We start from the raw sequence: 27,178 nt of genomic DNA, 5'->3' as shown, positions 1-27,178 counted from the left end.
CGTCGATTGTGAGATTCCCTAGCTCTGTCTGTTGCCTGTACTTCCATTGTTTGACATGCAATTAGTTTTGTATTGTAGCTTTACTGGTTGATACCGTTTTTTTTGGAATGTCTGCTGCTGCTCCTGGCACACCTTTTTGTATTCTTCTTTGAATCCGGGTAGATTCCCTGGCTTGATGTTAAAGTTAGAGTTGGAGATATGCCAGACATGTTCTGTTGTTGTTGGTCCTTAATACCAAATGGATGCCCAGTTTTGAATTGCTAGATCTATTCAAAGTCAATCCCATTTTGCATGGTGGTAGTGATAAAGGATAACATGTTGAAGATTATTCTCATTGTGAAGCCAGTAATTTGTCTCCACAAGGACTATGCAGTGGTCACTCTCACTGATACTGTCATGGACAGATGCATTTGCAGAAGGCAGACTTGTAATGACAAGGTCAAGTAGATTTTTTTTGTCGTCTTGGTTCCTCACCTCACTTGCCACAGATCCAACCTGGCAGTGTGCAAGTTTCACTAAGTTGAGCTTTTCAACAAACTGGCAACATCTTATAGATTCGGGAGGAATACAAATGCCTTGAATTAAAAATTTGAGTAGATACAAAGGTAGGCTTTCAAGGCGTGGGACTTGCCTTGCTTATTTCAGATCATGTGGTTCCGGTGAGAGAGTGGGGTGTAAAAACACACTCAAACATCCAGGAGTGAAGCCAAAAAACTAAATGGTCAAATTAACAGCTAATGTTTAACTAATGAGTAACATCTTTTAAAAAGTGCCAATGATGGATCCTTCCTGTTTGTTAGTGCAATGGGTTTCTCATATTTTTAGAAGCGATTTTAAACGGAGACCCAGTTTGTCTGTTGGGACAGCTGCAAATGTACATGTGTTTGAATATTAATCAAATTTTAATCAGCATACCCTATTTGTGATTATGTGAGACGTTTTGGAAGTTAAAGGAGTTCTGTGAAGTCCTTGAAGTGTCCTGAAGACGTGAAAGATGCTGTGTAACTGCAAGCACTTGCTTTGAATGAACATGAGGACAATCAATATAATTCTGTGTCCACTGTTGATTTATCCAGAAGAATAACTGTGTCATTCATATCAGTTAACGTCAAAGTTTTATTTGTGGCATTTGAATTCAATAATCTCATTGAAAGCCAGCTAGGCACCTCTTGTTTGTTACATAGTGATTGCTTCAATAAGCTGGGATATCTATCATGTCAAAATGCCATAAACCAATGTATTTATCTAGCACCTTTAATGTAGATAATCACAATGATGATTATCGAACAAAATTTGACTCCAAATCACTTAGGCAGGTAAATTCCAGAGCTTTGACAACTTGAGGCATGCTGCTAGTGATGGGATGAGTTAGTAAGTTAGGGTTACTTAAGAGCCAGATTTGAAGGAGCTTGTGGAAGTGTAAGGCTGGAAGAGATCACCGAAACTGGTTGAGGCACTTTGACGCCATGTTTGAAGTATAACTACTTGGGAGGTACTGAATGGTGTCTGGAACTATACTATGTCAGATCCTTTTGATTCCATTCAGAACTGAAAATGTGATTCGAATATAGCAGTCAGAAAATAAGTTATTTTAGTCAGCTGAACAGCTGGTTTGTGATGCCAACAAGCCTGGGTTCAATTCCCACACCAGCTAAGATTACCAGGATCCTCCTTCTCAACCTTTCCCCTCATCTGAGATGTGGTAACCACAGGTTAAACCGCCAACAGTCATGTCTGAGTAGTGTGAGAAGCCTATAGTCCAGTATGACTATGGCGAGTTTACCTTTAATCTGTCTAATTTTATATGCGCAGCAATTTTGTCGTTGTGCTCATGTGACAGCAATAATTATGCAAATAGGCAAAATCAAGAAAATGAGATCCTGTTAGTACATTGCCTTTCTCACAAAATTTGCACCAGATCTTAATTGTCATGAACTGAATTTGCACCTTCTGGTTTAGGTAACTGAGACAACGATTAGTTTTACAGAAGACAGTCAGACAGATGATGAGGGCCAGATAAATCACTGTCCCAATTGTAGCCAAAGCTTCTCTTCAGGCTCCATGCTCCGTCGACATTGCCGTGAAGCCCATGGGGAGGAACGAATCCACATATGCAACGTCTGCAGCAAAGCCTTCAAACGAGCAGCCCATCTCAAGGTAATTGAATAAAATCACAGACAAATTGGTTAAATTTACTATTAATGTTGCAAAGTTTTTTTTGTTTGGGCACCATCCCCTTTCTTCAAGTTTATCTTTTTGGCATAATTTCGAGCAGACTAAGCATCTCACTTGGTACAAACAGGATGTCCCCCTTAGTCCAAGAACTCCCCACCGACATTCGGGACACCACCCAGGCCCTCCACCTCCTCCATGATTTTCGCTTCCCCGGCCCCCAAACGTCTTACCTTCACGATGGACATCCAGTCCCTATACACTTCCATCCCCCATCACGAAGGCCTCCAAAGCCCTCCGCTTCTTCCTCTTCCACCAACCCAACCAGTACCCTTCCACTGACACCCTCCTTCGACTGACTGAACTGGTCCTCACTCTTAACAACTTCTCCTTCCAATTCTCCCACGTCCTCCAAACCAAAGGAGTAGCCATGGGCACCCACATGGGCCCCAGCTATGCCTGCCTCTTCATCGGATATGTGGAACAGTCCATCTTCCGCAGCTACACTGGCACCACCCCCCACCTTTTCCTCCGCTACATCGATGATTGTATTGGCGCTACCTTGTGCTCCCACGAGGAGGTTGAACAGTTCATCCACTTTACTAACACCTTCCACCCCGACCTCAAATTTACCTGGACCGTCTCAGACTCCTCCCTCCCCTTCCTAGACCTCTCCATTTCTATCTCAGGCGACCGACTCAACACGGGCATTTACTATAAACCAACCGACTCCCACAGATACCTAGATTACACCTCCTCCCACTCTGCCCCCTGTAAAAACGCCATCCCATATTCCCAATTCCTTTGCCTCTGCCGCATCTGCTCCCAGGAGGACCAATTCCACTACCGAACAACCCAAATGGCCACCTTCTTCAAAGACCGCAATTTCCCCTTAGACGTGGTTGACGATGCTCTCCATCGCATCTCTTCCACTTCCCGCAGCTCCGCCCTTGAACCCCGCCCCTCCAATCGCCACCAGGACACGATCACCACTGGTCCTCACCTTCCACCCCACCAACCTCCTGATACGTCGTATCATCCTCCATCATTTCAGCCACCTCCAAACAGTCCCCACCCCTATCAGCGTTCCAGAGAGACCACTCCCTCCGCGACTCCCTCGTCAGGTCCACACCCCTCACCAACCCAATCTCCACTCCCGGCACCTTCCCCTGCAACCGGAAGAAGGGCAAAACTTGCACCCACACCTCCCCCCTCACCTCCCTCCAAGCCCCCAATGGATCCTTCCATATCTGTCGCAAATTCACCTGCACCTCCGTACATATCATTTACTGTATCCGCTGCACCCTATGTGGTCTCCTCTACATTGGGGAGACAGGCCGCCTACTTGTGGAACGTTGCAGGGAACACCTCTGGGACACCCACACCACCCAACACAACCGCCCCGTGGCTGAACACTTTAACTCCCCCTCCCACTCCGCCAAGGACATGTAGGTCCTTGGCCTCCTCCATTGCCAGACCCTGACGACACGACGCCTGGAGGAAGAGTGCCTCATCTTCAGCCTAGGAACCCTCCAACCACACGGGATGAATGTAGATTTCCCCAGCTTCCTCATTTCCCCTCACCCCATCTTCTCTCGGTCCCAACCCCTGGATTCAGCACTGCCCTCTTGATCTGCAATCTTCTTCCTGACCTCTCCGCCCCCACCCCCTCTCCGTCCTATCACCCTCATCCTCACCTCCTTCCACCTGTCGTATTCCCAGTGCCCCTCCCCCAAATTCCCTCCCCTTTACCTTTTATCTCAGCCCGCTTGGCACATCAGCCTCATTCCTGAAGAAGGGCTTATGCCTGAAACGTCGATTCTCCTGCTCCTCAGATGCTGCCTGGCCTGCTGTGTTTTCCAGCACCACATTTTTCAACAAACAGGATTTTGGCTACATTTCTTTAACCAATTGTATCTAGGCTGTTCAGTTGTTTCTGTGAGTTGAAAAGATGTGTGATCCTGTCTATAGCTCTCCAAATAACGAGTGACTGTTTTAAGATTTTTTTGTGAAGCTGTTGAATGAAACATTTCTGATGGATGGACGAATTTCCAGTACAAAATTTACTTGTGGTATTGACTTGGGTTAACTTTTAGTTTGACAAAATTTCAATTTTAAAGATTATTAACTCTCCTCCTTCCCATCTCTGTAGCCTCTAGTATACCTCCTCTGAGATCTCAAAGCTCCTCCAATTCTAGTTTCTTATTGATCTCTAATTTTTTTCTTTTTTGCTCCTTCATTGGCAGTCATGCCTTCAGCTGTCCAAGCTTAAGTGCTGCAATTCTATGTCTAATCCTCTATGTCTATATATTCCTCCTCCTGGCTCCTTTACTACACGACTTAAATCTACCTGTTGAACCAACTTTTGGTCATCTGTCCTGGTATCTCCTTTGTGGCTTGGAGTCAAATCTTAATCACTCTTGTGAAGTACTTTGGGACATTTTATTAGTTAAGTGAAAATTATAATAGAGACGCTCGAGAAGATGCCTTTGAACCCTTAGCCTCTACCTTACTTGCTCGGAAGGCAATTGAAGGCGACTTTTTTGGATGCAAGAAGCACTTTTTCTGATGATGTTTTATTTGTTCGTGAGATGAATGTGTGCTGGCAAGGGGAATGTTTACGATTGCTCTTGAGAAAGATGTTGATTGTATTGAATGGCTTGCTTAGACCATTTTAGAGGATAGGAAAAAGTAAACAATATAGCATAGTACATCAGCATGTAGAAGCTTTTTTAAAAGTAATCATTTACGTTTATTTGAGTCCTTTCAAGTTTCTTTCCCCTCTTACTCTATAAAAATAATTTCATGATTTAAGACCTCATAGCACAGGTTTGTAATGGTAATCATAATGTCAAAGAATTTTTAGGCATATTAACCCTATTAGGAAAGCAATATTGGAGCTGTGTTATACTGAGCTTGAGTTTAGTAGAAGCTCCAGCTTCGTAATTCCTTATTCTACTCCTGTTTTGATGTAACAGGATGCTTATCGTGGCGTGCTCTAAAGGAACTAATGACTTTTAACCCTTTTCATCCCCTGGGTAGTACTTCCTTGAATGTTGTACCATCTTGCTGGACAATCAGAACCTTTTTAAATGCTGTAAATGTAAGGAGCATTTGCACAGTGGGCATGAGGCTAGCATGTAAACATGTTGGCTAGGCATCATGCAGCTAGGTTGTGTTACAGTGATTTGATGCGTGATGGTTTTGAAAGGTATGGGTGACAGGGCTATTGATTGTACATTGCATCTTGAAATATATGTTTCCAAGAAATTTGTATGGTAGTGTGAAGATTTGAATGTCATGGGGCGTACAATGAGAGATGGACTCACTGAGATCTTAATAGAGAGAGGAGAACTTCTTCAAGGTAGGCATCCCTGGAAGAGGCTTTGCAGTAAGGTTGAAATCAACTAGGAGACAGTGAGGTCTACAGATGCTGGAGATCAGAGTTGCGATTGTGTTGCTGGAAAAGCAAAGCCGGTCAGGCAGCATCCGAGGAGCCGATTTTCCTGCTCCACAGATGCTGCCTGACCTGCTGTGTTTTTCCAGCAACACAATTTCAACTCTGATCTCCAGCATCTGCAGACCTCACTGTCTCATCCTTGAAGATTTGAATGGGTAAGCAGTCGGAGTAGAATAAGAGGTAGGAATTAATCTGTAATGTGGTCTTGAATTCTTGATTTAGAAAGCAGTATTTTCTGTCTCTTCCAAGTTCCTTATCATGGAACAATGTTGTTTCAACCTGCTACAGGTGCCATTGCAAATCCAGGAAGCTGGTCACCATGTCCTAACACGCAAGGCATACTGCTATTGTCTGGTGAGGATTTCCTGAAATTCCAAACAGGATATCCATCCTCATGTGGTAGTCCAACCACCAAGTGGACTTGTGGCCTATTGCTGCAGCACTTCATCACTTAGACAGACAATCCTGTTCTGTGTTTTCATTATGTAATGAAATAAAATGAATGGACATTCACCTTCTCTGCATACCACCCCCTCCTTCACTCTCTCCATAATGACCAGTAAATATTTCAAACTTACTTTAATCGCTGTAAAATCTGTTAATATTTTCCTCCTTTTCAGATTGGATTCTTTCTGTTTTCTGTATTTCCTCATGAAATTAGAATTCAGCATAAATGGTTGCTCCAATTATATGATCCCAGAGATAATACTTTCATGTTATTTTTTACAATTTCATTTCTATTTAGGTTCATTTAGCCAGAACTGAAATAATCATCTGTGAATTTCTGAATTTATACATGATACATTTTAATGTAGAGCCAATTAAAAGAAAAGGACAAATTATTAGATAGACTGTCATGGTGCACCTGTCGCTAACATTAATTCCACACTTATATATTGTTGAATAGGATGTCTCATCCACAGATTAGAGCCTTATTGATGATTTGTGAGGCCTCAAATGGTATAATTGTGAGCACAATTCTTCAAGATATAAGGGCTTTCATAAAATCATAGAATCTCTACAGTGTGGAATCAGGCCATTTGGCCCAACAAGTCCACACCGACCCTTCGAAGAACATCCCACCCAGACCCATTTCCCTGCCCCATTACTCTACATTTCCTCTGATTAATGCATCTAACCTACAAATCCCAGAACACTTTGGGCAATTTAGCTTGGCCAATTTACCTAACCTGCACATCTTTGGACTATGGGAGGAAACCGGAGTATCCAGAGGAAACCCACGCAGACACTAGGACAATGTGCAAACTCCACGCAGACAGTCACCTGAGGCTGGAAGCGAACCCAGGTCTCTGGCGCCATGAGGCAGCAGTGCTAGCTACCGTGCTGCCCATTTCGAAAAAGGCCACAGAGTTGTATCAGAATGTTTACTAAGGTGGGGTGAACCCAGAGTTATGAGGAAAGTTAGAATTGTTTTTCTTGAAATCGAGATTAAAAGAAATCTATAAAGGTTTCCACAATGAAAAGTGATTTTCATACAATGTTTACTGAAAATCAGGTAAATGGGTCAATAACCAGAAATTGTAGATTTAAAATCATTGGCACAATATCTAGAGGGACATGAGAATTTTTTTAAGAGTTATCAGAATTTAGAATATGGTAATTTAAAAAAATAGTGTGAGTTGTATCTATAAAACAGCTTAAAGAAACTTGAGGATGGGTTAAGGACAAAAATAAAGATGTGAAACCGACTCTTTCATGAAGACAGCACAGGTACCATAGACCACATGGTAATCTTCTGTACTGGATGATGCCATGTGAAAGTGTTCTTTGTGTTGATAAAATTATGCTATAATGATCTGTTTACTCATTTTCATGCAGCACTTAATATTTATTGATGTGATAGTGGAACTTTAAACAAGTACAACTGTTGTTTTTAAATCAAAGGATCATCTTCAGACACACCAACCTGGACCTTCGCCCAGCAGTCAGAAACCTAAACTTTATAAATGTGAATCTTGCGACAAGGCATTTGCTAAACCAAGCCAGCTAGAGAGGCATAATCGGATCCACACAGGTATTCATCAGTTAATATCTTTAGATTGTGGAAGATGTGCGCTAGTATGATAGAAATGTTTCTTAAATAGGTTTTATAAGGTTTATATTGAAAAGTTTTGTAAAGCAGGTTAAGGGGGCATTTAATGGAGGTGTTCCAAATTTTAAGGGGTTTTATTAGAATGAATAGGGAGAAATGATTTCCATTGGCAGTTAGGTTAGTAACCAGAAGGGAGAAATTTAGGTCAGCGGGTAGATGAGAATGTTTTTAAACTTAGTGCATTCCAGATTATCAGAGCTTGCTATCATAAAGGCTGGTCATAGTAACAATAGATTTCAAAAGCAAATTCGATACATGCTTGAAAAAGAAGAGTTAGATTAGATTAGATTAGATTAGATTACTTACAGTGTGGAAACAAGCCCTTCGGCCCAACAAGTCCACACCGACCCTCCAAAGAGCAGCCCACCCAGACCCATTCCCCTACATTTACCCCTTCACCTAACACTACGGGCAATTTACCATGGCCAATTCACCTGACCTGCACATCTTTGGACTGTGGGAGGAAACCGGAGCACCCGGAGGAAACCCACGCAGACACGGAGAGAATGTGCAAACTCCACACAGACAGTTGCCCGAGGCGAGAATTTTATAGGACAGTAGGAAAAAATCAGGGGAGTGAGTTATTTTGTGACTCATGAGGTTCAAGGTGGCCATCTATGTGTGATAGCACATGAGAAGGGTGAGGTACTAAACAACTATATCGTGTCAATATTTACAATGGAGAAGGACGTGGAAGCTAGGGAACTTGGGGAAACAACTAGTGATGTCTTGGAAAGAATTTTTATTGCAGAAGAGAAGGTGCTGGATGTCTTAAAATGCATAAAGATCAATAAATGCCTAGGACCTAATCAGGTGTTTCCAAGAATTTTTGTGGAAAGCTAGGGGAGAGATTGCTGGACCCCTTTGCTGAGATATTTGCATAATCAACAGCCACGAATGAGGTGCCAAAAGACTGGAGGTTGGCTAATGTGATGCCATGATCTAAGAAAGGCTGTAAGGATAAGCCAGGGAACTATAGAGTAGTGAACCTTGCATCATTGGGTAAGTTGTTGAAAGGAATTCTGAGGGACAGGGTTGATGTGCTTTAGGAAAGGTAAGGACTGATTAGGAATAGTCATAAAGGTTTTGTACGTGAGAAACCATGTCACATGAACTTGAGTTTTTTGAAGAAGTGACAAAGAGGATCGATGAAGGCAGAGCGGTGGACGTTGTCTATATGGACTTCAACAAAACGTTCAACAAGGTTCCGCATGGTAGACTGGTTAGTTAGATCACATGGGATCCAGAAGGAGCTAGCCAATTGAATACAAAATTGATGTGGTTCTGTTCGCCGAGCTGGGAATTTGTCTTGCAAACGTTTTGTCTCCTGTCTAGGTGACATCCTCAGTGCTTGGGAGCCTCCTGTGAAGCGCTTCTGTGCTGTTTCCTCCGGCATTTATAGTGGCCTGTCTCTGCCGCTTCCGGTTGTCAGTTCGAGCTGTCCGCTGTAGTGGCCGGTATATTGGGTCCAGGTCGATGTGTTTGTTGATAGAGTCTGTGGATAAGAGTCACAATCAACAAACACATCGACCTGGACCCAATATACCGACCACTACAGCGTACAGCTCGAACTGACAACCGGAAGCGGCAGAGACAGGCCACTATAAATGCCGGAGGAAACAGCACAGAAGCGCTTCACAGGAGGCTCCCAAGCACTGAGGATGTCACCTAGACAGGAAACAAAACGTTTGCAAGACAAATTCCCAGCTCAGCGAACAGAACCACAACAACGAGCACCCGAGCTACAAATCTTCTCCCAAACTTTGAATACAAAATTGGCTTGAAGGTAGGAGACAGATGGTAATGGTAGAGGGTTGCTTTACAGACTGCAGGCCTGTGACCAGTGGTGTGCCACAAGGATTAGTGCTCAGTCCACTGCCTTTTGTCATTTATATAAATGATTTGGATATGAATATAGAAGGCATGGTTAGTAAGTTTGCAAGAGGATTCGAGTGGTGTAGTGGTCAGTGAAGAAGATTATCTCAGAGTACACAGGGACTTTGATAAGATGGACCAATGGGATGAGGAGTGGCAGGTGGAGTTTAATTTAAAGAAGTGTGAGGTGGTGCATTTGTATATTTTGAAATCCAGTTCCCCATGAAAATTGTTATTTCAAATTGTATTGAAATTCAACCTGTGTCTTTGCCAGAACTTTCAAAACTGTGTTTTCAGCCTGTTGATGTAGCTTGTAAGAATGGAAGGGTCTAAGCTTGAGAATGGGCATTGTAACTGAGAACATTTGTGACATTTGTTTCAGGTGAACGGCCATTTCAATGCAACCTCTGTGAAAAAGCCTTCAACCAAAAAAATGCACTGCAAGTACATATGAAGAAACATACTGGTGAGAGACCATACAAGTGTGACTACTGCGGAATTTCTTTCACACAAAAAGGCAATATGAAGATACATATGAAGAGGGCACATGGTTTTCCTGGTTAGTGTTACAGTGAATGCAACTGTGAACCATTCTGTTTTTTTAAAAAATGTACATATTTTTGTTTTACAGGAAGTAGGGGTGGGTGGTAGTGAGAGGGATATGCAAAGTGGCCAGGCAGATGTAGCGGAGGATCAAGCGTATGTTTAAAAGGTAAATCTCTTGTGGAGGTGACTCCTTCAATTCACAGCTATTTTAAACTTAGTCCAGCTACTCCTAGATGAAGGCCACTTACATGTAGAAATGTTTTTAACAACTGCAATCCCATAAACTCAACTGATTCTCATTGACAGCATAGAAGCTAAGTGGAAGATCCAGGGATTCCAGCCGCTTCTCCTCACTTGTACATAAACTGCAATCCTAAATTGTATTTATCTTTTCATCATTATACTTGTCCCATAATGTGTTTCCTTGAATGGCCACATTACATGGTTATTTCCCAACTAAAATAACTACTAAACGTAATGTTGCTATAACTTTGAAATCTGCAATTAAGGCTTTATTTAGTGCAAGTTTGCTTTTATTAAGTCAAAACATGTGGATTGAAGTCCTGTTATGCCTTTTTAGTCTGATGTGCAACTCGTGTTGACCATCAATTTCCAGGAATGTTCTCTGTTCAATCCCGCTCTATCTATGTACGTCTACTAGTGGACGAATTGGCAACCAACTGCTTCTAAGTACTTCTTTGGTCTCTTTAATATGCTGTTCAAGGGCCTGATGGCTGTTCTTCAATCTTGGTGTCAGGCTAAACAGAACCTAGGCAGGGTTTGAGCTCTCTTCATTTTTTTCTAGGTCACCATGACCCTAATAGAAACGTAGGAACTCAGAGCAGGGGTAGGCCATTGAGCCCTTTGAACCTGCTCTGGCCATTCAGTACGATCATGGCTGAAGCTGTATCTCAATGCGAATTCCTGCTTTCTCCCCATTCCCTTTATTGCCTTTAAAATCTAGGAATTTAGCTATCTGCTTCTTGAAAACTTTCAGTGATTTGGCCTGTATAGCCTTCTGTTCATTACCTTTTGAGTGAACAAATATTTCCTCTTCTCAGTTCTAAATAGCTTAACCTTTATCCTGACTTTATTCTAAACTTTCCAACCAGGGAAACATCCTTGTTGCATCTAGTCAGTTCAGACCTGTTGGAATTTTATATATTTTGATCAGATCTCCTGTCATCCTTCTAAACTCTAGTGAATAAAGGACCAGTCAAACCAATCTCTTCTTGGGTTTTCCTTTGCATCAACCTCGTGAACGTCTGCTGAACTTCCTCAGTGGCAAGAATAAACTTTCTTAGGTGTAGAGATCAAAACCACATGCAGTAGTTAAAGTGTGGTCTCACCAAGAACCTGCGTAACTGCAACAAGACATATGTATGTCTGAACTTAAATCCACTTGCGATGAATGCCAATATATCATTTACCTTCCCAATTGCTTCATGCAACGGCACTCCAATCCCTTTGTATATCCACACTTGCAAATATTATCACCATTTAAATAATATTCTTCCATTCTGTTTTTCAGACTGAACCATGTAATACTTTATCTGCCATGTTCTTGCCCACTCACTCAATTGGTTTAAATCATCTTGAAGTCTCCTTGCATCATTCTTAAAAACAAGTCCAGTTTTGTATTGTCAGCAACTGGGCATTATTGCATTTTTGTTCCCTCATCCATGTCATTTACATATACTATGAATAGTTAGGACTCGAGCACTGATTCATGTGGTAACCCACACCTTCTGAAAATAATCAGCAGTCTTCAAAGGGCTGGCAGAGACAGTTTTTTTTTTAATAATCTTTTTCTTTAGCTATCTGATATGCAGCTGGAAAGCTTTGTGAAACATGTAGACTGTCCCCCACTTGTATTCACCTGAACCCCTTCAGGGATTAACTGTCAACTAACTGGGCTCTGGTCAATTTTAGGATTTAACAAGACCAAACTGATATAACTGTAATGTGCAGTCAGTGTCCACAGCTCATTTGTAACTTGGATATGAGGCACAAGATTCAATTTGGAGTGAACATCAGGCCTCTGTTCGAGGCCATTCATCATCATTGCACGATAATCACTGACAAAACCAATTTTTCTTCCCTAATATGGAGGAAAAAATTACAAAAGCTCCTCACTGTCCCTGCCTTAGTGTTTTTTTTAAAAAAGTAGCTACTATTGTTGGAAATTGTGTATAATTAATGCACATCTTTTGAGGGATTGCTAGGGCTTATAATTCTTTTGAGCTTGAAATATTTTCATTTTATTTTTTGCTCCTGCAGGTGGTGCTCAGGACACAGGAAGTAGCCAAGAACAAGAAGGAGATGATGTAAGCCGTGGTCTTGACCTAGTGGAAGTTGTTCCAGAATCTACTAATGAATGGCACTGTAGGATAGCAAATGTATTCAATTAACTTATCTCTCCAAGTGATATGCAAGTGCAACAAATTACGTGTCCAACAAACTTTTTTTTTTCTCTGTTGGTCAGATTCTTTCAGTTTCCATCATTGTTACATATCAAGAGTTTGAAAGGTACCCCACCCAAGTCATGCAAGAAGTCAAACCGGTACCAGGTTTGTCTATGTGTGTCAAATAAACTGCTAAAACAAAGAGTTGTCCTTCAGCTAAAGGGCTAAAATCATGAAGTACTTAGTTTATGACCAATCAGCATGCAATGCTAAATAGTATTTTGAAGCAAAACTGGATGAGATCCAGTTTCAGGAAAATTCAGCACATGAAGTATACTGACATAACGATCCACTTTGAAGTCTCTCTGCAGAGGAAACCTAGGCCTTTTACTGCTGTGCAGGGTACAGTTTCTTGTGGTATCAAGAGTAGCACTGCAAACCTAAATTAAATTGGCCTGGTTGCTTAGGCAGAATACTGGACATTGGGGAAGCCATGCCGCACATCTATCATCTGGCCATTTCATGGCTCTGCCACTGCTCAACCAAATTGGCTGCCATATTTCCAGAGAACTTTTAATTATGATCTGCCTGGTAGTTATTCAGAATGTTTGTAGTGTTATGAATTGTCACTAGTGTGACTGACTTTCAGAATATATAATTATTCCATGTATTAAAATAAATGTGTGAATTTTGTTGCATTCCAAAGATTATTTTTATAATTGTTCCCCACATCTATAGCACGTTTGTGCATTTGGTTAAAAAAAAAACTAGATGGGGAAATTGTACATGGCTGTATATATATTGTCTACGTTCTAAGGCTAAAGTATTTTCAGTTGCACTGTTATCACATGGGCACTTCTTCTTTTCAGTATTGTACTTTTCTCATTGTATTTTTAACAAGTGTTCATCCTTCGCTCTTCACCGGTTTCTCCCTACCCCAACAACCCTGCTGTATAACTTTGTGCATCATTTTTTGACTTTGGAACAAGCTGGAAAAAAATTGTGACATTTGTAAATTCTCTTCGGATATAAATATAACATAAAGCATCTTGAATGATGATCAAAGGATGAACCTTTTTTTGTCTCCAATGGAGCTTTTTTTTGTTCGAACAATTTAAGTGCTTTGTAATATAAATTGTATAATTTGTGACTTTTTTTTGTAAGTACATGTATTGTATTTAAATCAAGATATTTCAAATAATAATACTATTGGTTTTTAATAACCAGTTCTGTGTTTTCTTTATTACTTCAAGGGTATAATCAGATTCCCAGTTTGTCCAATCATTTCTGGAGGTGTTGAGTTTTGTTGGGAATGGTCTATGAGAGCTTTAGTGAATGATTTCTTCATAATGTACAAACCAGACAGTGGGTAAGGAGGCCAGAAAGCTTTTGATTGTGGAAGATGTTCTACGAGAGTCAAAGGGTATAAAAATATAAACAGAAAATGCATGGAAAACTCAGCAGAATTGGTGGCATCTGTGCAGGGAGAAAATAGAGTTGATGTTTTATGTCAGTGAGCTTTTGTTAGAACTGGCAAAAGTCAGAAATTTTAACAATTTTTAAACAATTTTCGATGAAGAGAGAAAGAGGTGATGGAATGAGAGAAGGGGAAGGGCTGTGGGGTGAAAAACAAGTAATTTAAACAACAGAACCAATGTTGGTGCAAAGTAAAAGGGGGTGGCCATGGGACAAGTAAAGAAAAAAAGCTGGAACAAAAAATAGCTGCTGCATTCATTCACAAATACTCTCATTTTGACCGTATAATGGAGGATAGACCATTTATTAAGCAGCTGATGGTTGGGTCTAGGTCACTGGCCTTAAAAATTATTTTACCAAGTCCTGTGTCTGACATGATTATTATGGCAAGATTTTTTTTCTCTTCCTTTGTGCTAGGTGTGAATCCAGCTAGTGGAAAGTTTTATCTTGATTCCCATTAGGTTCTGTGATGCCACCTTTGGTGAAAAGCTGTACTCACTATCGGCTGCTACCTCACTAATCTGGGAACTGTATCCTGGTCAATAGTACTGTTGCTGAGGCATTCTTGATAATGGGTTTGAAGTTCTCCATTCTGTTCCATTTATAGTGCTCGTCCAACTTACACTGAAAATCAAGAATACTGATTTTTCAGCTGATAGGCCAGTAATTCATAGCCATCACATATTTCCTCTTCGTAAGACTTCATAGGGTCCAGAGTCTATTTTGAAGATTCCCAGGAATACTCCCTCCCAACTGTAATTTACAGTGCCACTCGCTCTGGTGGGATTGTCCTTCTGGTGGGATAGGACATACCAGTAATAGAATCGGAGGAATCAGTGATGTTACTTGTCTGGAGGTTTGACTATGTAATTCTTTTGTTTGACTATTCTGTGAAACAACTCTCCTAGTTTTGGCATAAGGCTCCAGCTATTTTAAGGAGAATTTTCTATGATTGAAACGACTGCTTGAGCCTTTTTTTTAAATATCCAAACATTGTGTGTTTAATTTTATTTATCACACTTTATTGTAGCAATTTAGTACAATTGAGTGGCTTGCTAGCCCATTTTGGAGACTAAGAGTCAACCATATTGCTTTGAATCTGAAGTATTTGGCTAGACCAACTAACTGCATTCTGAGAAGGACATGACTGAACTTCTTAACACTAAATTAGTTACTTGGTCACCATTACTGATTTAGGTTGTGTTTCTCTGTTTTAAGTCCAGACCTTTGATTTTGCAGTGCAGTAACAACACAAAACCAGCTTGATACCATTCCTAGTGGGAATGGTATTTGGATGTAAATATGACAATTGGGTATATCTGTTATGTTGCATTCTTGAATATGAGACCATATAAGCTTAATTTCAATTTAAGGTTGGAAAGGGGATTGTTTACAGATTAACCAGGAAAGGAGGGAATTATTGGACAGCTCTATCAAAGAGCTAGTGCACGTAAAATGAGCTGAATGGCTCATTTGGTATTGTATGATTCTATACTAGCATCTCTTCAATTATTTGATTTCTCAAACTCGTACAACTCTGACTGAGGTAAATGTCACTTTTTCATCTAAATTGGAAAAGTTTTGAGATCTTTTCGCTTGTCTTCTGAGTACTTGGAAAGTTAATTATTTCGAGTATTTATCATCTTGCATTCTTTGATGCTTATTTGAATCTTTTATGATACTTGCCTCTTAGGTTTGTAGTTCAGAAACCTCTTGCTGTTATGTGTTATGATCACTATGGAGAAATCAGACATTAGTTAAGATCTAGCGGGATGGACCATAATTATTTAAATAATATAATGCGTGGAAGAACCAAGACTGAAAAAATAAGCACAGGAATCCAGGGTTAACTTTAAATGCCAAATCTGAATAAAACACGAGCAATCTTGAGTAAATCAGTGTGCTGACCAATTAAAACAATACAAGCTTCGAGTTTAAACTCAATGTAACAGACTTGACACCCAGTTTAATCTTTTTAACTGCACTTTCACTCTGACAGGCTTTTAACCATATACCGTACCAGACAGTTCCTCTCTCATTAGTTTGGCTGCACAGATCACAACACTGCTCTTCCTCCCAATCCTACCACAGGTGTGAGTCACATGTCAGTACCCACCAGACCCATGTAGATACTTATTAATATATTTAAAAACTGGAATTCTCTCTATCAAGCTACGTGACCCTACTCATTTCTCTAGAATTTCCTTTATGACCCTCTAATCTCACACAGCTCAGTTCTTTACTTAAAAGTAGCAGACTAGATGCCTATATCCTCCAAAATAGCTTCCTTCTAAATTACTTTTTTTTTAAAAACCAAAACTGGCCAATTTTCATTTAGAACATGGATTCATTCTGAGCAATCATGTCCATAGCAACATCCTGGCTTTTGAGCTTTTAAAAGTCTCAGCCAAATTGGAAGTTCAAATCTCATTTGTAAGCACAAAATGGTCTCTTAACTGGTTGAAAAGTCCAAGCACTATTTATAAATACAACCATCATAAAACAAACTTAAAGGTAAACAAACTCCAGTTCACCTTAAACTTGAGTGAAAATTCTACATTTCTAACTCTTAATATAATCCCAGTCGAGACAGTTATAACAATGTTGCACCTATAGAAATATACTCTTCTCGTTTTGAGGTTTTATTCAAAGAATCATAGAGATGTACAGCATGGAAACAGACCTTTCAGTTCAACCCATCCATGCCAACCAGATATCCCAACCCAATCTAGTCCCACCTACCAGCACCCGACCCATATCCCTCCAAACCCTTCCTATTCATATACCCATCCAAATGCCTCTTAAATGTTGCAATTGTACCAATCTCCACCACTTTTTCTGACAGCTCATTCCATATATGTACCACCCTCTGTGTGAAAAAGTTGCTCTGTAGGTCTCTTTTATATCTTTCCCCTCTCACCCTGAACCTCTGCCCTCTAGTTCTGGACTCCCTGACCCCAGGGAAAAGACTTTGTCTATTTACCATATCCATGCCCCTCATAATTTTGTAAACCTCTATAAGGTCATCTCTCAGCCTCTGACGCTCCAGGGAAAACAGCCCCAGCCTGTTCAGCCTCTCCCTATAGCTCAAATACTCCAACTCTGGCAACATCCTTGTAAATCTTTTCTGAACCCTTTCAAGTTTCACAACATCTTTCCGATTGGAAGGAGACCAGAATTGCACATAATATTCCAACAGTGGCGAACCAATGCCCTGTACAGCTGCAACATGACCTCCCAACTCCTGTACTCCATACTCTGACCAATAAAGGAAAGCATACCAAATGCCGCCTTCACTATCCTAACTACCTGCAACTCTACTTTCAAGGAGCTATGAACCTGCACTCCAAGGTCTTTGTTCAGCAACACTCCCTAGGACCTTACCATTAAGTGGGTAAGTCCTGCTAAGATTTGCTTTCCCAAAATGCAGCACCTTGCATTTATCTGAATTAAACTTCATCTGCCACTTCTCAGCCCATTGGCCCATCTGGTCAAGATCCTGTTGTAATCTGAGGTAACCTTCTTCGCTGTCCACTACTCCTTCAATTTTGGTGTAATCTGCAAACTTACTAACTGTACCTGTTATGCTCGCATCCAAATCATTTATATAAATGACGAAAAGTAGAGAACCCAGCACCGATCCTTGTGGCACTCCACTGGTCACCGACCTCCAGTCTGAAAAACAATCCTCCACCACCTCCATCTGTCTTCTACCTTTTGAGTCTGTTCTGTATCCAAATTCCTGAAGAAGGGCTCATGTCCGAAATGTCGATTCTCCTGCTCCTTGGATGCTGCCTGACCTGCTATGCTTTCCCAGCAACACATTTTCATCTCTGTATCCAAATGCCTAGTTCTCCCTGTATTCAGTGAGATCTAACCTTGCTACTCAGTCTCCCATGGGGAACTTTGTCAAATGCCTTACTGAAGTCCATATAGATCACATCTACCACTCTGCCCTCATCAATCCTCATTGTTACTTCTTCAAAAATCTCATTTTCTGCATGTTCCTATTAACATCCTTTCCCCTTTCTTCTGTAGGATTTGCCACCCTTATCCTCTTAAATCGTTTGTTAATCACTTGGTTCATGTTTAAGCAAGTGTTAACCCTTCCAGACTCTGAAGAATTCTGGATAGAATGGTGAAAAATGTGTAGCAGTGCTGTTTTCATGGATGTGGATGGACAGGAGTGTTTTGGGTGAGATGAGTGCAGCAGTGGCAACTTTCACAATGTCCTTAGGTTTTCCCAAAGTACATTGGCCCATTGATTTGTTTTTACTTAACAACATTGTTCTTGTCGGTCCTGAAACCTTGTTTTCCACGTTAAAGGGGACTCATTCATCTGGGAGGGAAAAGTGGTTGGAAAAACATTTTATTGTTTTGGTTTTGAGCTCTTTAATAATAGCTAATCAATCCCTGTAATTGCCAGAAGTGCAGCCAGCACATGGCAAGAAGAGAGATAGGCAACAACTTGACCTGGACTGATTGTCTACTCATTTGTGGTAATGAATCAACTACAACTATTGATGATGTTGAAAGCATTCTGTGCAGATTGGTGGACAGACAGTAGTGCAGCTTTTACACTGTACGAAAACACAGTGTTGCATATTGCAGTTCCGGGGGCAGCTCAAATTATCGCGACGGAATGGAGCCATTATTGTGTAAGGCTGTACGTAGTGAAGTTGAAGAGCTGTTTTTAAATGCTACAGCCAAACCTGCATGGATTTTCAGCTTGTTAGTTGCGTCTGGCATCAATTCCAAACATACCTTTGGATTACAGGTTTGATGTAGAGCTTTTGCTTTGTAAAAACTATATATTGGATGATTGATTTCCCACTAGAGTCAGTATTCAAAATAATTGACATTAATGATCTTTGCCATTGAATTATAATTTTAACTTTATTTTCACGTGGACAAACACAGTGTTTAGCTGCATTATTTTACATATACATTCGGAAAGATTTGTTCACACATGCTCACTCAGCTTTTCCTAGTATGTATTCTCTATAAGCATGTTACCAAACATAAACTGGCAATATATTGGAAAACCAATGTTAATAACTCTTCCCCAGCCAACTGCCCATTCATTTTTTAGCATTATCGATTGGAGAATGCAAAAAAAAAGGAGCAGGTGATAGCTGGAGAACATTTCAGGTCATCCATTGTATTTTAAATCACAAATGACGAAGAAACATTTCTTATTGAAGAGGAGCAGTAGCAGCAGGATTCAGTACTGAGGAAAGATGCGGCTGGTTTGCATTTGTTCTGCATCTCCAGTAGAAAATGTCTGGCACCATATGAAGAATACTAACATTATTGAGATCTGGGAACATGTACCTCACTTTCATCAAAATATTTGGGTGGGTGGAGTTTAGTGTTGTTTTGTCCATTGCAGATTAGCATTATTTACAAGTCTTTGCAACATTTAATGTGAATGCCAGTTATTGCATGCTAGCTGTGAGAAAGTTGACCACTTGTCACCTTGAGGTTTTATTGAGCATAAGGTTGCTATTTAATGCATGAATAGTATTGCGGGGACGAAGAAAACAAATTGGGGTATAAATATACAAATATAAAGATAAAGTATTATTTCAGTTACAAAAACAGTGCAATTCAAAAGAGCACTCGCATAGGAATGGGCAGGCAGTGGGCCATTCCTATGGAATTTAGTTAATCAAACAAACTTCTCCATGCTAAGAGTTAGCATTAGTTTCAGGTTAGTATAATACCCTTGGTGTTTCACAGCTTTACAACTGGTAATGCTGCTTATGTTCATTACAGCACACTAAACTTTACATGGTGCGAGTGCAGAATGATTCAGCAGCTTTAACACGCAGTGCTACTGAACTGCTTCAGGCCCAAGTCACCAATGGCATGTATGTTCCAACTGGAGTTTATTGATCTTCATAGCAATGACCAGATGAGTTTTGTTTTATTTTTATTCGGTGCTAAAATATTTAGTAAAACACAAACAATTGTCTTATTATTGTTTTGCAGCAAACTCTGCCAATAGGCTTGCCTTTTTTCCACCACTATGTCAAGATGCAATAAACCTTTTTGAAAAAGATTAGGTTCCTTATTTCTGTGTTTATAGAAAAGGCCATTGAAAATAAAGTTTTTAAAATCTTGACACCTCTAAGGCCATTATAATAACCATGGAGTGAAATATAAGTAATAAAATATTCCATTTAAGATACAACTTATACAGTCTACTGTTAAAATTATGTTTTACTCATATTACCCTGTGGTTCAAATTAAAGAAATTTAAATAAAAGGTGTTTTCTTGCTTTAAAATAATTGAGTTAACAGATCATTTGAGTTAAGCAACCTTGCTATAAACCTGATCGGTAATGGATCAATCATATTTGTATGCCAGTCATTTTTTTGAGGGTGGAGTAAATGCCAGTTAATACGTGAAGTGGTAAGACTGTTAATACACAACACCGAGCAAGGATTTATTTTCCACTTTTGAAGCATTCCTTTCTGCTGCAGTCATTGATGTGGATTTAACGTCTAGCAGGTGAACCTTCACCCTTTTTCCCCTGTTTAGAACAAAAACAAAGACAAAATATTTTAACAAAGGTGCATGTCTGATTAATAGGCAGACAATCAACAGAAAATGCTGAAAACTTTGTCTAAAGTGTTGACTGACTTCGAAAGTCTTTAATCTTGAAACATTGACATCTAGATGTATGAATGAACCAAACTGAACTAAATCCAAGATAAAACCAGCAAGAATGCCCCTCATATCCCAAGCCTCCTCAACAAATTCCCCCAATGTAAGTTGCCTCTCAAAGTCCATTGGGGGGAAAGGAGGGAGAGTCGACAATGGCATTGTAGTTTGTTGGAGCTGACAGGAACGCTAGGCCCCTTTAAATTCCACCAATGCCATGTTATTCGAAGTTTTCAATCCTTTCCTGATTGCACGCTCTAATGGTTATAATTTAAGGACCACAGCTTAGGTTGACCTGCCAAACTGACTATTGATTCTTTAATTTTAAGCTCATAAAATAAAGAGTGATGTTAAATCCAGATTTATTACCTCATCTGTTTACACATACCAAGTGACTGCCTAAACTTTGCAACATTTGCTGATTTTCCTTTGCTTCAGCTTTCTAATAATTATAGATTTTAATTTTAAACTTGACCTTATTTATCATTCCGTGCATATTACAATACTTGCATTCTAGCATATTTAAACAGTAATTTAAACTAATCTGGCTTGAAATTCATTTTTTTACACAAGGTAATGTCTTTTTGTTAAAATAACAAAGAAAAAAATTGCATTCATCACTCATATTACACAGCAAAATCTCAACACAATGCACTAATTTAAATTCACAGATACAATGCCAACACAGACTATTAACACAAGTAATTGCTATTGAAGTGAAATGTTTAAGAGGTGATGTTGCTGGGTGTACAAATTTTTGGCATCTCACACTAATTTGTTGCACTATGTACCTAATTGTGTGGATTAGTTTTAATAAGAAATATTCGCAAAGATTTAGGTAAGAGTACTTCTAGTCCCTATTCTTAAATTGTATTGGGGGAAGATGTTTCTGTTCCCTAATTCTGGTGTAATGGCAAATAGGTTAATTATTTTGCTTGGAAAATTGAACAAAAAAACCTACCGAATTCATTCATGAAGTCAAAATGCTTAGCTATCAGGAAAGTTCTTAACCCTGTATTAGGTGGCAAATTATGACAAGTGGCGTTGTTAGTGAATGGAATCCTTGGGGCTATTTTGAGTGTGAAATACAAGTGGATTGAAATATAACAAGGCTACTGTCAGCTGTCATTCACTAGGTGACACTGTAGCCTCCAGGTCAGACCACAGAGTTCAAACTAAGCTCTGAAGAGTCATACAAGACTTGAAACATTCACATGGTTTCTCTCTCCACACATGCTGCCAGATCTGCTGAGATTCTCCAGCACCTGCAGAATTTTGCTTTTACTTGACTATGGGTTCAAGGCCCACTCCAGAACCTAACATAAAGCTCCAGACTGAAATTCCAGACCAGTACTGAGGAATAGCTAAAGAGCTGACTGTCAAATGAGATATTAAGTTGAAACCCCATATCCCCTTTAAAAAAAAATCCCAGGGGAGTTATTCCTGGCCAGTATTTATCCCTCCATCATCATCACGAGAAAAAGATGGTCTGGTCATTATCACATTGCTGTGCAGAAATTGGCTGCTCCATGTATTTAAATCATTGAGAACTTTTACAATTTAGACCCAACATGCTGTTAAAACAGCTTTAATGCGGTTGTATGCATTTCACAGTATTACATTATACTATTGGCATTTAAATCATCTGTGACCTTCAGGCCTTTTCCCCTCTGAAGCTTATTGCTTGTAGTAGAAATGAAACAGAAAACACCTCCCTCTAATATTAAACTTCCTTGTCATCACCCTTGACAAAGGCAATGACAAACACAACAGTATATGTTTACTTGCTATTTGCATTTAAATAAACCATGCAAAATGAACATTAGCATTTAGATTGCTACAGTTGAAATACTTGGTTCAAAGTCAGAGATATGGAATAAAATGTCACAGAAGTCTTTTAGGAGCTCAGCATTGGTATTTCACTGGAATAACAGGGTGGTTAGATAGCCCTTCCATTGAAGAAATAGTAAAGGCTTTATTCCCGTGAACAATACTCCTTCAACAATGTAATCTTGTTGGAAGTTATACAGTAATCCTTTGCACTCTTACATTATAAGATAAAGGAGCAGAAGTGAACTCCTGGAAGCTCTCTGCTATTCAAGAAGATTGTGATTTTTAATTCCATTTTTCTGCCCTATCCACATATCACTTGTTTCTTTTAGAAACAGAAATCTAACAATTTCTAACTAACTTGAACATCCTCAATAACCGAGTGTCATCTGTGGGATAGAGAATTCCAAAGATTTATAATTCTTGAGACTAGATATTTAGCAGAGTTTGGGCATGAACACTTCACCCCCTTGTTTATCTCAGACAACTGAGGAATAGCTGGGGCGGCACGGTGGCACAGTGGTTAGCACTGCTGCCTCACAGCGCCTGAGACCCGGGTTCAATTCCCGCCTCTGGCGACTGTGTGGAGTTTGCACGTTCTCCCCGTGTCTGCGTGGGTTTCCTCCGGGTGCTCCGGTTTCCTCCCACAGTCCAAAGATGTGCAGGTCAGGTGAATTGGCCATGCTAAATTGCCCGTAGTGTTAGGTAAGGGGTAAATGTAGATGTAGGGGTATGGGTGGGTTATGCTTCGGCGGGGCGGTGTGGACTTGTTGGGCCGAAGGGCCTGTTTCCACACTGTAAGTAATCTAATCTAATCTAACTGAGCCAAAAGTATTAGAAAGACAATTGACTATGGGATATCAGCAGAGATGTAATCTCAGCCCCAGGATTGTTAAAGGTTGTGGTCCAATTCTCTAATACGTTGCACCAAATCATCTGCTAACGTGATTCCTAAAGTAACAGCTGTGACTTTCCTTCAGATAAAAGAATTAAGCCTTCCTCTGCCAAGTATCTCACCTGTCTCTCCTTAACCTTCCTTTTGACATTATTCTCTATGTTTCTTCATCAGAAAGTTAGCTGGTTCCTGCGGCACCATTTGATCGACAGTATCATTCAACTAACTTTGACCAACTGCTTCCTGTTTCTTGTCAATTTTTGCCTGCTTCTTTATTTCCTGAAGGAGCTTGTGCTCACAACTGATTTACCTTGAGATATGTTTGGCTGATGTATAGACTTTCCTGAAAATTAAGTGTTTGTTCTCTTAATGAAAGAATTGCCCATTGCAATGCTTAGCTAATGCCTGTACAGTTTATGTATGACCTTTAACACAGTAAAACATCCCAGAGCCCTTTCTTCCTACCAAACAAAAACATTGATGCTGAACCATATGAGGTATCAGGAGAGCTGACTGAAAGCTTAATCATATTAAACTACTCCCACTCAATACTGGTGTTTCTCCCAAGACTGAACTTTACATAGAAAATAGGAACAAGAGTAAGGCTTTTGGCTCTTCAAGCTTGCTCCACCATTCAGTATGATCATAGCTGATAAGTACCCAGTTCCTGCCTTTGCCTCATATCTTTTGACCCTTTTGGTCCTATGAACTAAATCTCTCTCACTGCAAACATTCAATGTTTGGATTTGAACCACTTTCTGTGGCAGAGAATTCTACAGGCTCACCATTCTTTAGGTAAAGAATCTTCTTCTCATCTCAGCCCTAATTGGCCTATCCCTTTTTCTTTGACTGTGACCTTTGGTTCTGCACACCCTGGTTATTAGGAACATACTTTCTGCTTTACGTTGTCTAATCTTGTTAGGATTTTTATAGGTTTATATGAGATCCTCCCCTCTTATTCTTCTTAACTCCAGTGAATATAGTCCTAAACTATCCAGTCTTTCTTTATACCTCAGTCTTACAATGCCAGGAATTAGTCTGGAAAACCTTTGGTAAATTCTTTAATTTCTTTGCCATATGTTGCTATCTCCTTGTTGATTCCTTTTCTTGCAAGTAAGTGTTCAATCTCTGATTGTTTGGCTATTCTGTGATTTATTCACCTGCCTTCATCATCTGGTTTGGCTGTGTCTGAGAGTGGGCTTGATAATGATTGCAGGGGTTCTGGTGATTGTCAAACATTGGCTTGTAAAAAAAACTAACTGTACATACCAAGACTTCACTTCAACCATGATACTGCTAAGACAGCAATCTTGTAGAGTCATCATATGACTTCCCATGATGACGTAGCCCCATTTACTCACATATTCACATTAACCATCATATCACAATCCTGGTTTTTGCCCTATAGCTTTAAGCAGAGAGTGATTTAACCATTGCCATGTTAATTTGTTCTGCTTGACTTCACACAGTAACTTCACACAGGGGTCTTTGATAATGATTGGGAAACTCAAGTCTGTTTTGGTCTCTGTCCCTGAGGCACTGAACCAAATGGAAACATCTGTGTTATGTCAGCTAAATCAGTTACAGTAGAGAAAAAGAAAAGGTTTCAACCTAATTAACTTGGTCTCAGGTCTGTTGAAGTGCACAGATTTTGAAAGTGGGCCCAATGTTCTCAAATGTAAATACATTTTTCTATTTATTGACACCTCCCAAGCCTTCAACCTCAGCAAACATGTTCCGGTGGAGTAGGGAGACTTCGTAGAGCATCTAAATGATACCAACCTCATAGAGTTCAACCGTCTATTGTGACCCACAATAGTATTGGCAAACTAATCATGATTTAATCTCTGAACTCAACTGTAATTTTTTCTCTATCTCTTTGACCAAGCTTTTAACCACATACCTCATATGTCTTGCTGTGAAATAATTGCCAAAGAAGTGCCTCAGGACATTTTATAATGTTATGGTGCTATATTAATGTATGTGTCGCTGTTGTTTTCTGGTTATTTGATACTGGGGTCTGCATTACCAGCAGAAATTGCACAGCAGGATTCTAGTCACACCAGCTAACCCAACTAAATAGGTGCAGAACCGCTGGTAGTGAATTGCTGTCTCATCGCCTGAGATGAATAAATTTTTATGTCAGAAATTAAACGACTTATGTCTGAACTAAAGTCTACAGCAGAGGTAAAGTTGTGCCATATAACAGTCCGTTGTTGTTGTCGTCACTGTATTATGTGGTGAGAGGATTGTTTTCTTTGAAAATTTGTTACCATTTTGAAAAAAGATGAAAGGGTGCCTGAGCCATCCCTCCGTCCTCTATAAGCCTCCTTTGACTTGGAAGAACCAGCTGCCCCATAATGTGGCCTTTGTCCATCCGTACCCTTTAAACAAATCAAAACAAAAGTTAAACGTAGGACTAAGAAATTCATTCACAGAAATGATTATCGTTACTATTTTCCACATATTTGTAATGATTTCAGAGGGCATAACTAGCTGACATTTTGTAGATTATACATGCTATAATAACAAGTTAAAACTGTTCAAAGTAACTTCTTTCAATCTTGGTCCTTTCAGTTTGACAGAACGGCGATAACTGTGCAATCTGTGCAAAATGAGAAACAGACTGGATCTGAGGTTCCTTGTTTCCAAGGGAGAGGTAAGCCTATGTAAAAAGCATTGCCAGACACTGTGATGGCTGATGACCACTCTCTACCTTCAGGAGGAAGCTGGATGGGTTCCTGACTGGGATGTTTTATATGGGGATTGGGAAAGGGTGGGTGTGGTCAGGGAGAAATTTTCCAGAGTAATGTTAATGTTGCAGCTATATAAGACTTTAGGTTCGGTCACATTTGGAGTATTGTGTGTGCAGTTCTGATCATTGCACTTCAGGAAGGGTGTGGAGGCTTTGGAAAGAATGCAAAAGATGTTTACCAGCTTGTTGCATGGATTGGAGTGTATTAGCTATAAGGAGACTCAGAATAATAGAGATGTACACCTTTTGGTCCAATTCATCCCTGCTGACCAGATATCCTAAATTATTCTCATCCCATCTGCTAGCACTTGGCCTATATCCCTCCAAACCTATTCATGTATCCATCCAGATGCCTTTTAAATGTTGTGATTGTAGCAGCCTCTACCATTTACTTTGGCAGTTCATTCCATACACGCACCACCTTCTTTGTGAAAAGGTTGCCCCTTAGATCCCTTTTAAATCTTTTCCCTCTCACCTTAAACCCATGCCCCTACCCTGGGGAAAAGATCTTGGCTATCCACCCTCATGATTTCATAAACTTCTATAAGGTCATCCCCCAGCCTCTGAGGTTGGACAAACTTGGATTGTTTTCATTAGAATGTCGGAGGCTGAGGGTGACCTGATAGAAATAGGTATGAAATTATGAAAGGCATGGATAGGATGGATAGTCGGAGTCTTCTTCCAAGGGTGGGAGATGTAGAGTACTATGGGGCACAGATTTAAGGTGAGGAGAAAAGTTTTAAAAGATGTTTGCAAATGAAGTTTTTTTTTTACACAGATGGTGGTTGGTGCTTAGAATGTGCAACCAGGGGAAGTGGTAGAAGCAGATATGATAGCTAAGTTTAAGAAGCATTTAGACAGAAACACAAACAGGCATGGATAGCAAGGATACAGACCATGTGCAGGCAGATGGAATTAGTTTAGAATGGCATCATGGTCAGCACAGACATGGTGGGCCGAAAAGTCTGTTTCTGTGCTGTA

General features: G+C 40.1%; 2 protein-coding genes across 6 annotated transcripts in view; one reads left to right on the top strand and one right to left on the bottom strand.

The window, feature by feature from the left end:
* Window positions 1-13,754, top strand: part of LOC140477272 (zinc finger protein 236-like) — a 167,465-nt gene extending 153,711 nt beyond the window's left edge. Inside the window, exons 29-32 of one of the 2 annotated variants that reach the window (XM_072570867.1) lie at window positions 1,960-2,157; window positions 7,538-7,667; window positions 10,003-10,179; window positions 12,447-13,754. In XM_072570867.1, coding sequence (XP_072426968.1) covers window positions 1,960-2,157; window positions 7,538-7,667; window positions 10,003-10,179; window positions 12,447-12,577 — 636 coding nt within the window. In that variant the 3' untranslated portion in view covers window positions 12,578-13,754. The remainder of the gene's footprint in view (window positions 1-1,959; window positions 2,158-7,537; window positions 7,668-10,002; window positions 10,180-12,446) is intronic. The other variant, XM_072570868.1, reaches the window with a different exon arrangement.
* Window positions 13,755-18,924: 5,170 nt separating this feature from the next.
* The window catches only part of LOC140477269 (myelin basic protein-like), a 184,119-nt gene continuing 175,865 nt past the window's right edge, over window positions 18,925-27,178 (bottom strand). For all 4 annotated transcript variants that reach the window (XM_072570866.1, XM_072570863.1, XM_072570864.1 and 1 more), the window contains 2 exons: window positions 25,716-25,826; window positions 18,925-20,586 (listed from right to left, as the gene is read on the bottom strand). In XM_072570866.1, coding sequence (XP_072426967.1) covers window positions 20,551-20,586; window positions 25,716-25,826 — 147 coding nt within the window. In that variant the 3' untranslated portion in view covers window positions 18,925-20,550. The remainder of the gene's footprint in view (window positions 20,587-25,715; window positions 25,827-27,178) is intronic.

The sequence above is a fragment of the Chiloscyllium punctatum genome, chromosome 5 (assembly GCF_047496795.1).
Source record: "Chiloscyllium punctatum isolate Juve2018m chromosome 5, sChiPun1.3, whole genome shotgun sequence".
Lineage (NCBI taxonomy): Eukaryota > Metazoa > Chordata > Chondrichthyes > Orectolobiformes > Hemiscylliidae > Chiloscyllium > Chiloscyllium punctatum.
This window is presented reverse-complemented; position numbering and strand designations above follow the sequence as displayed.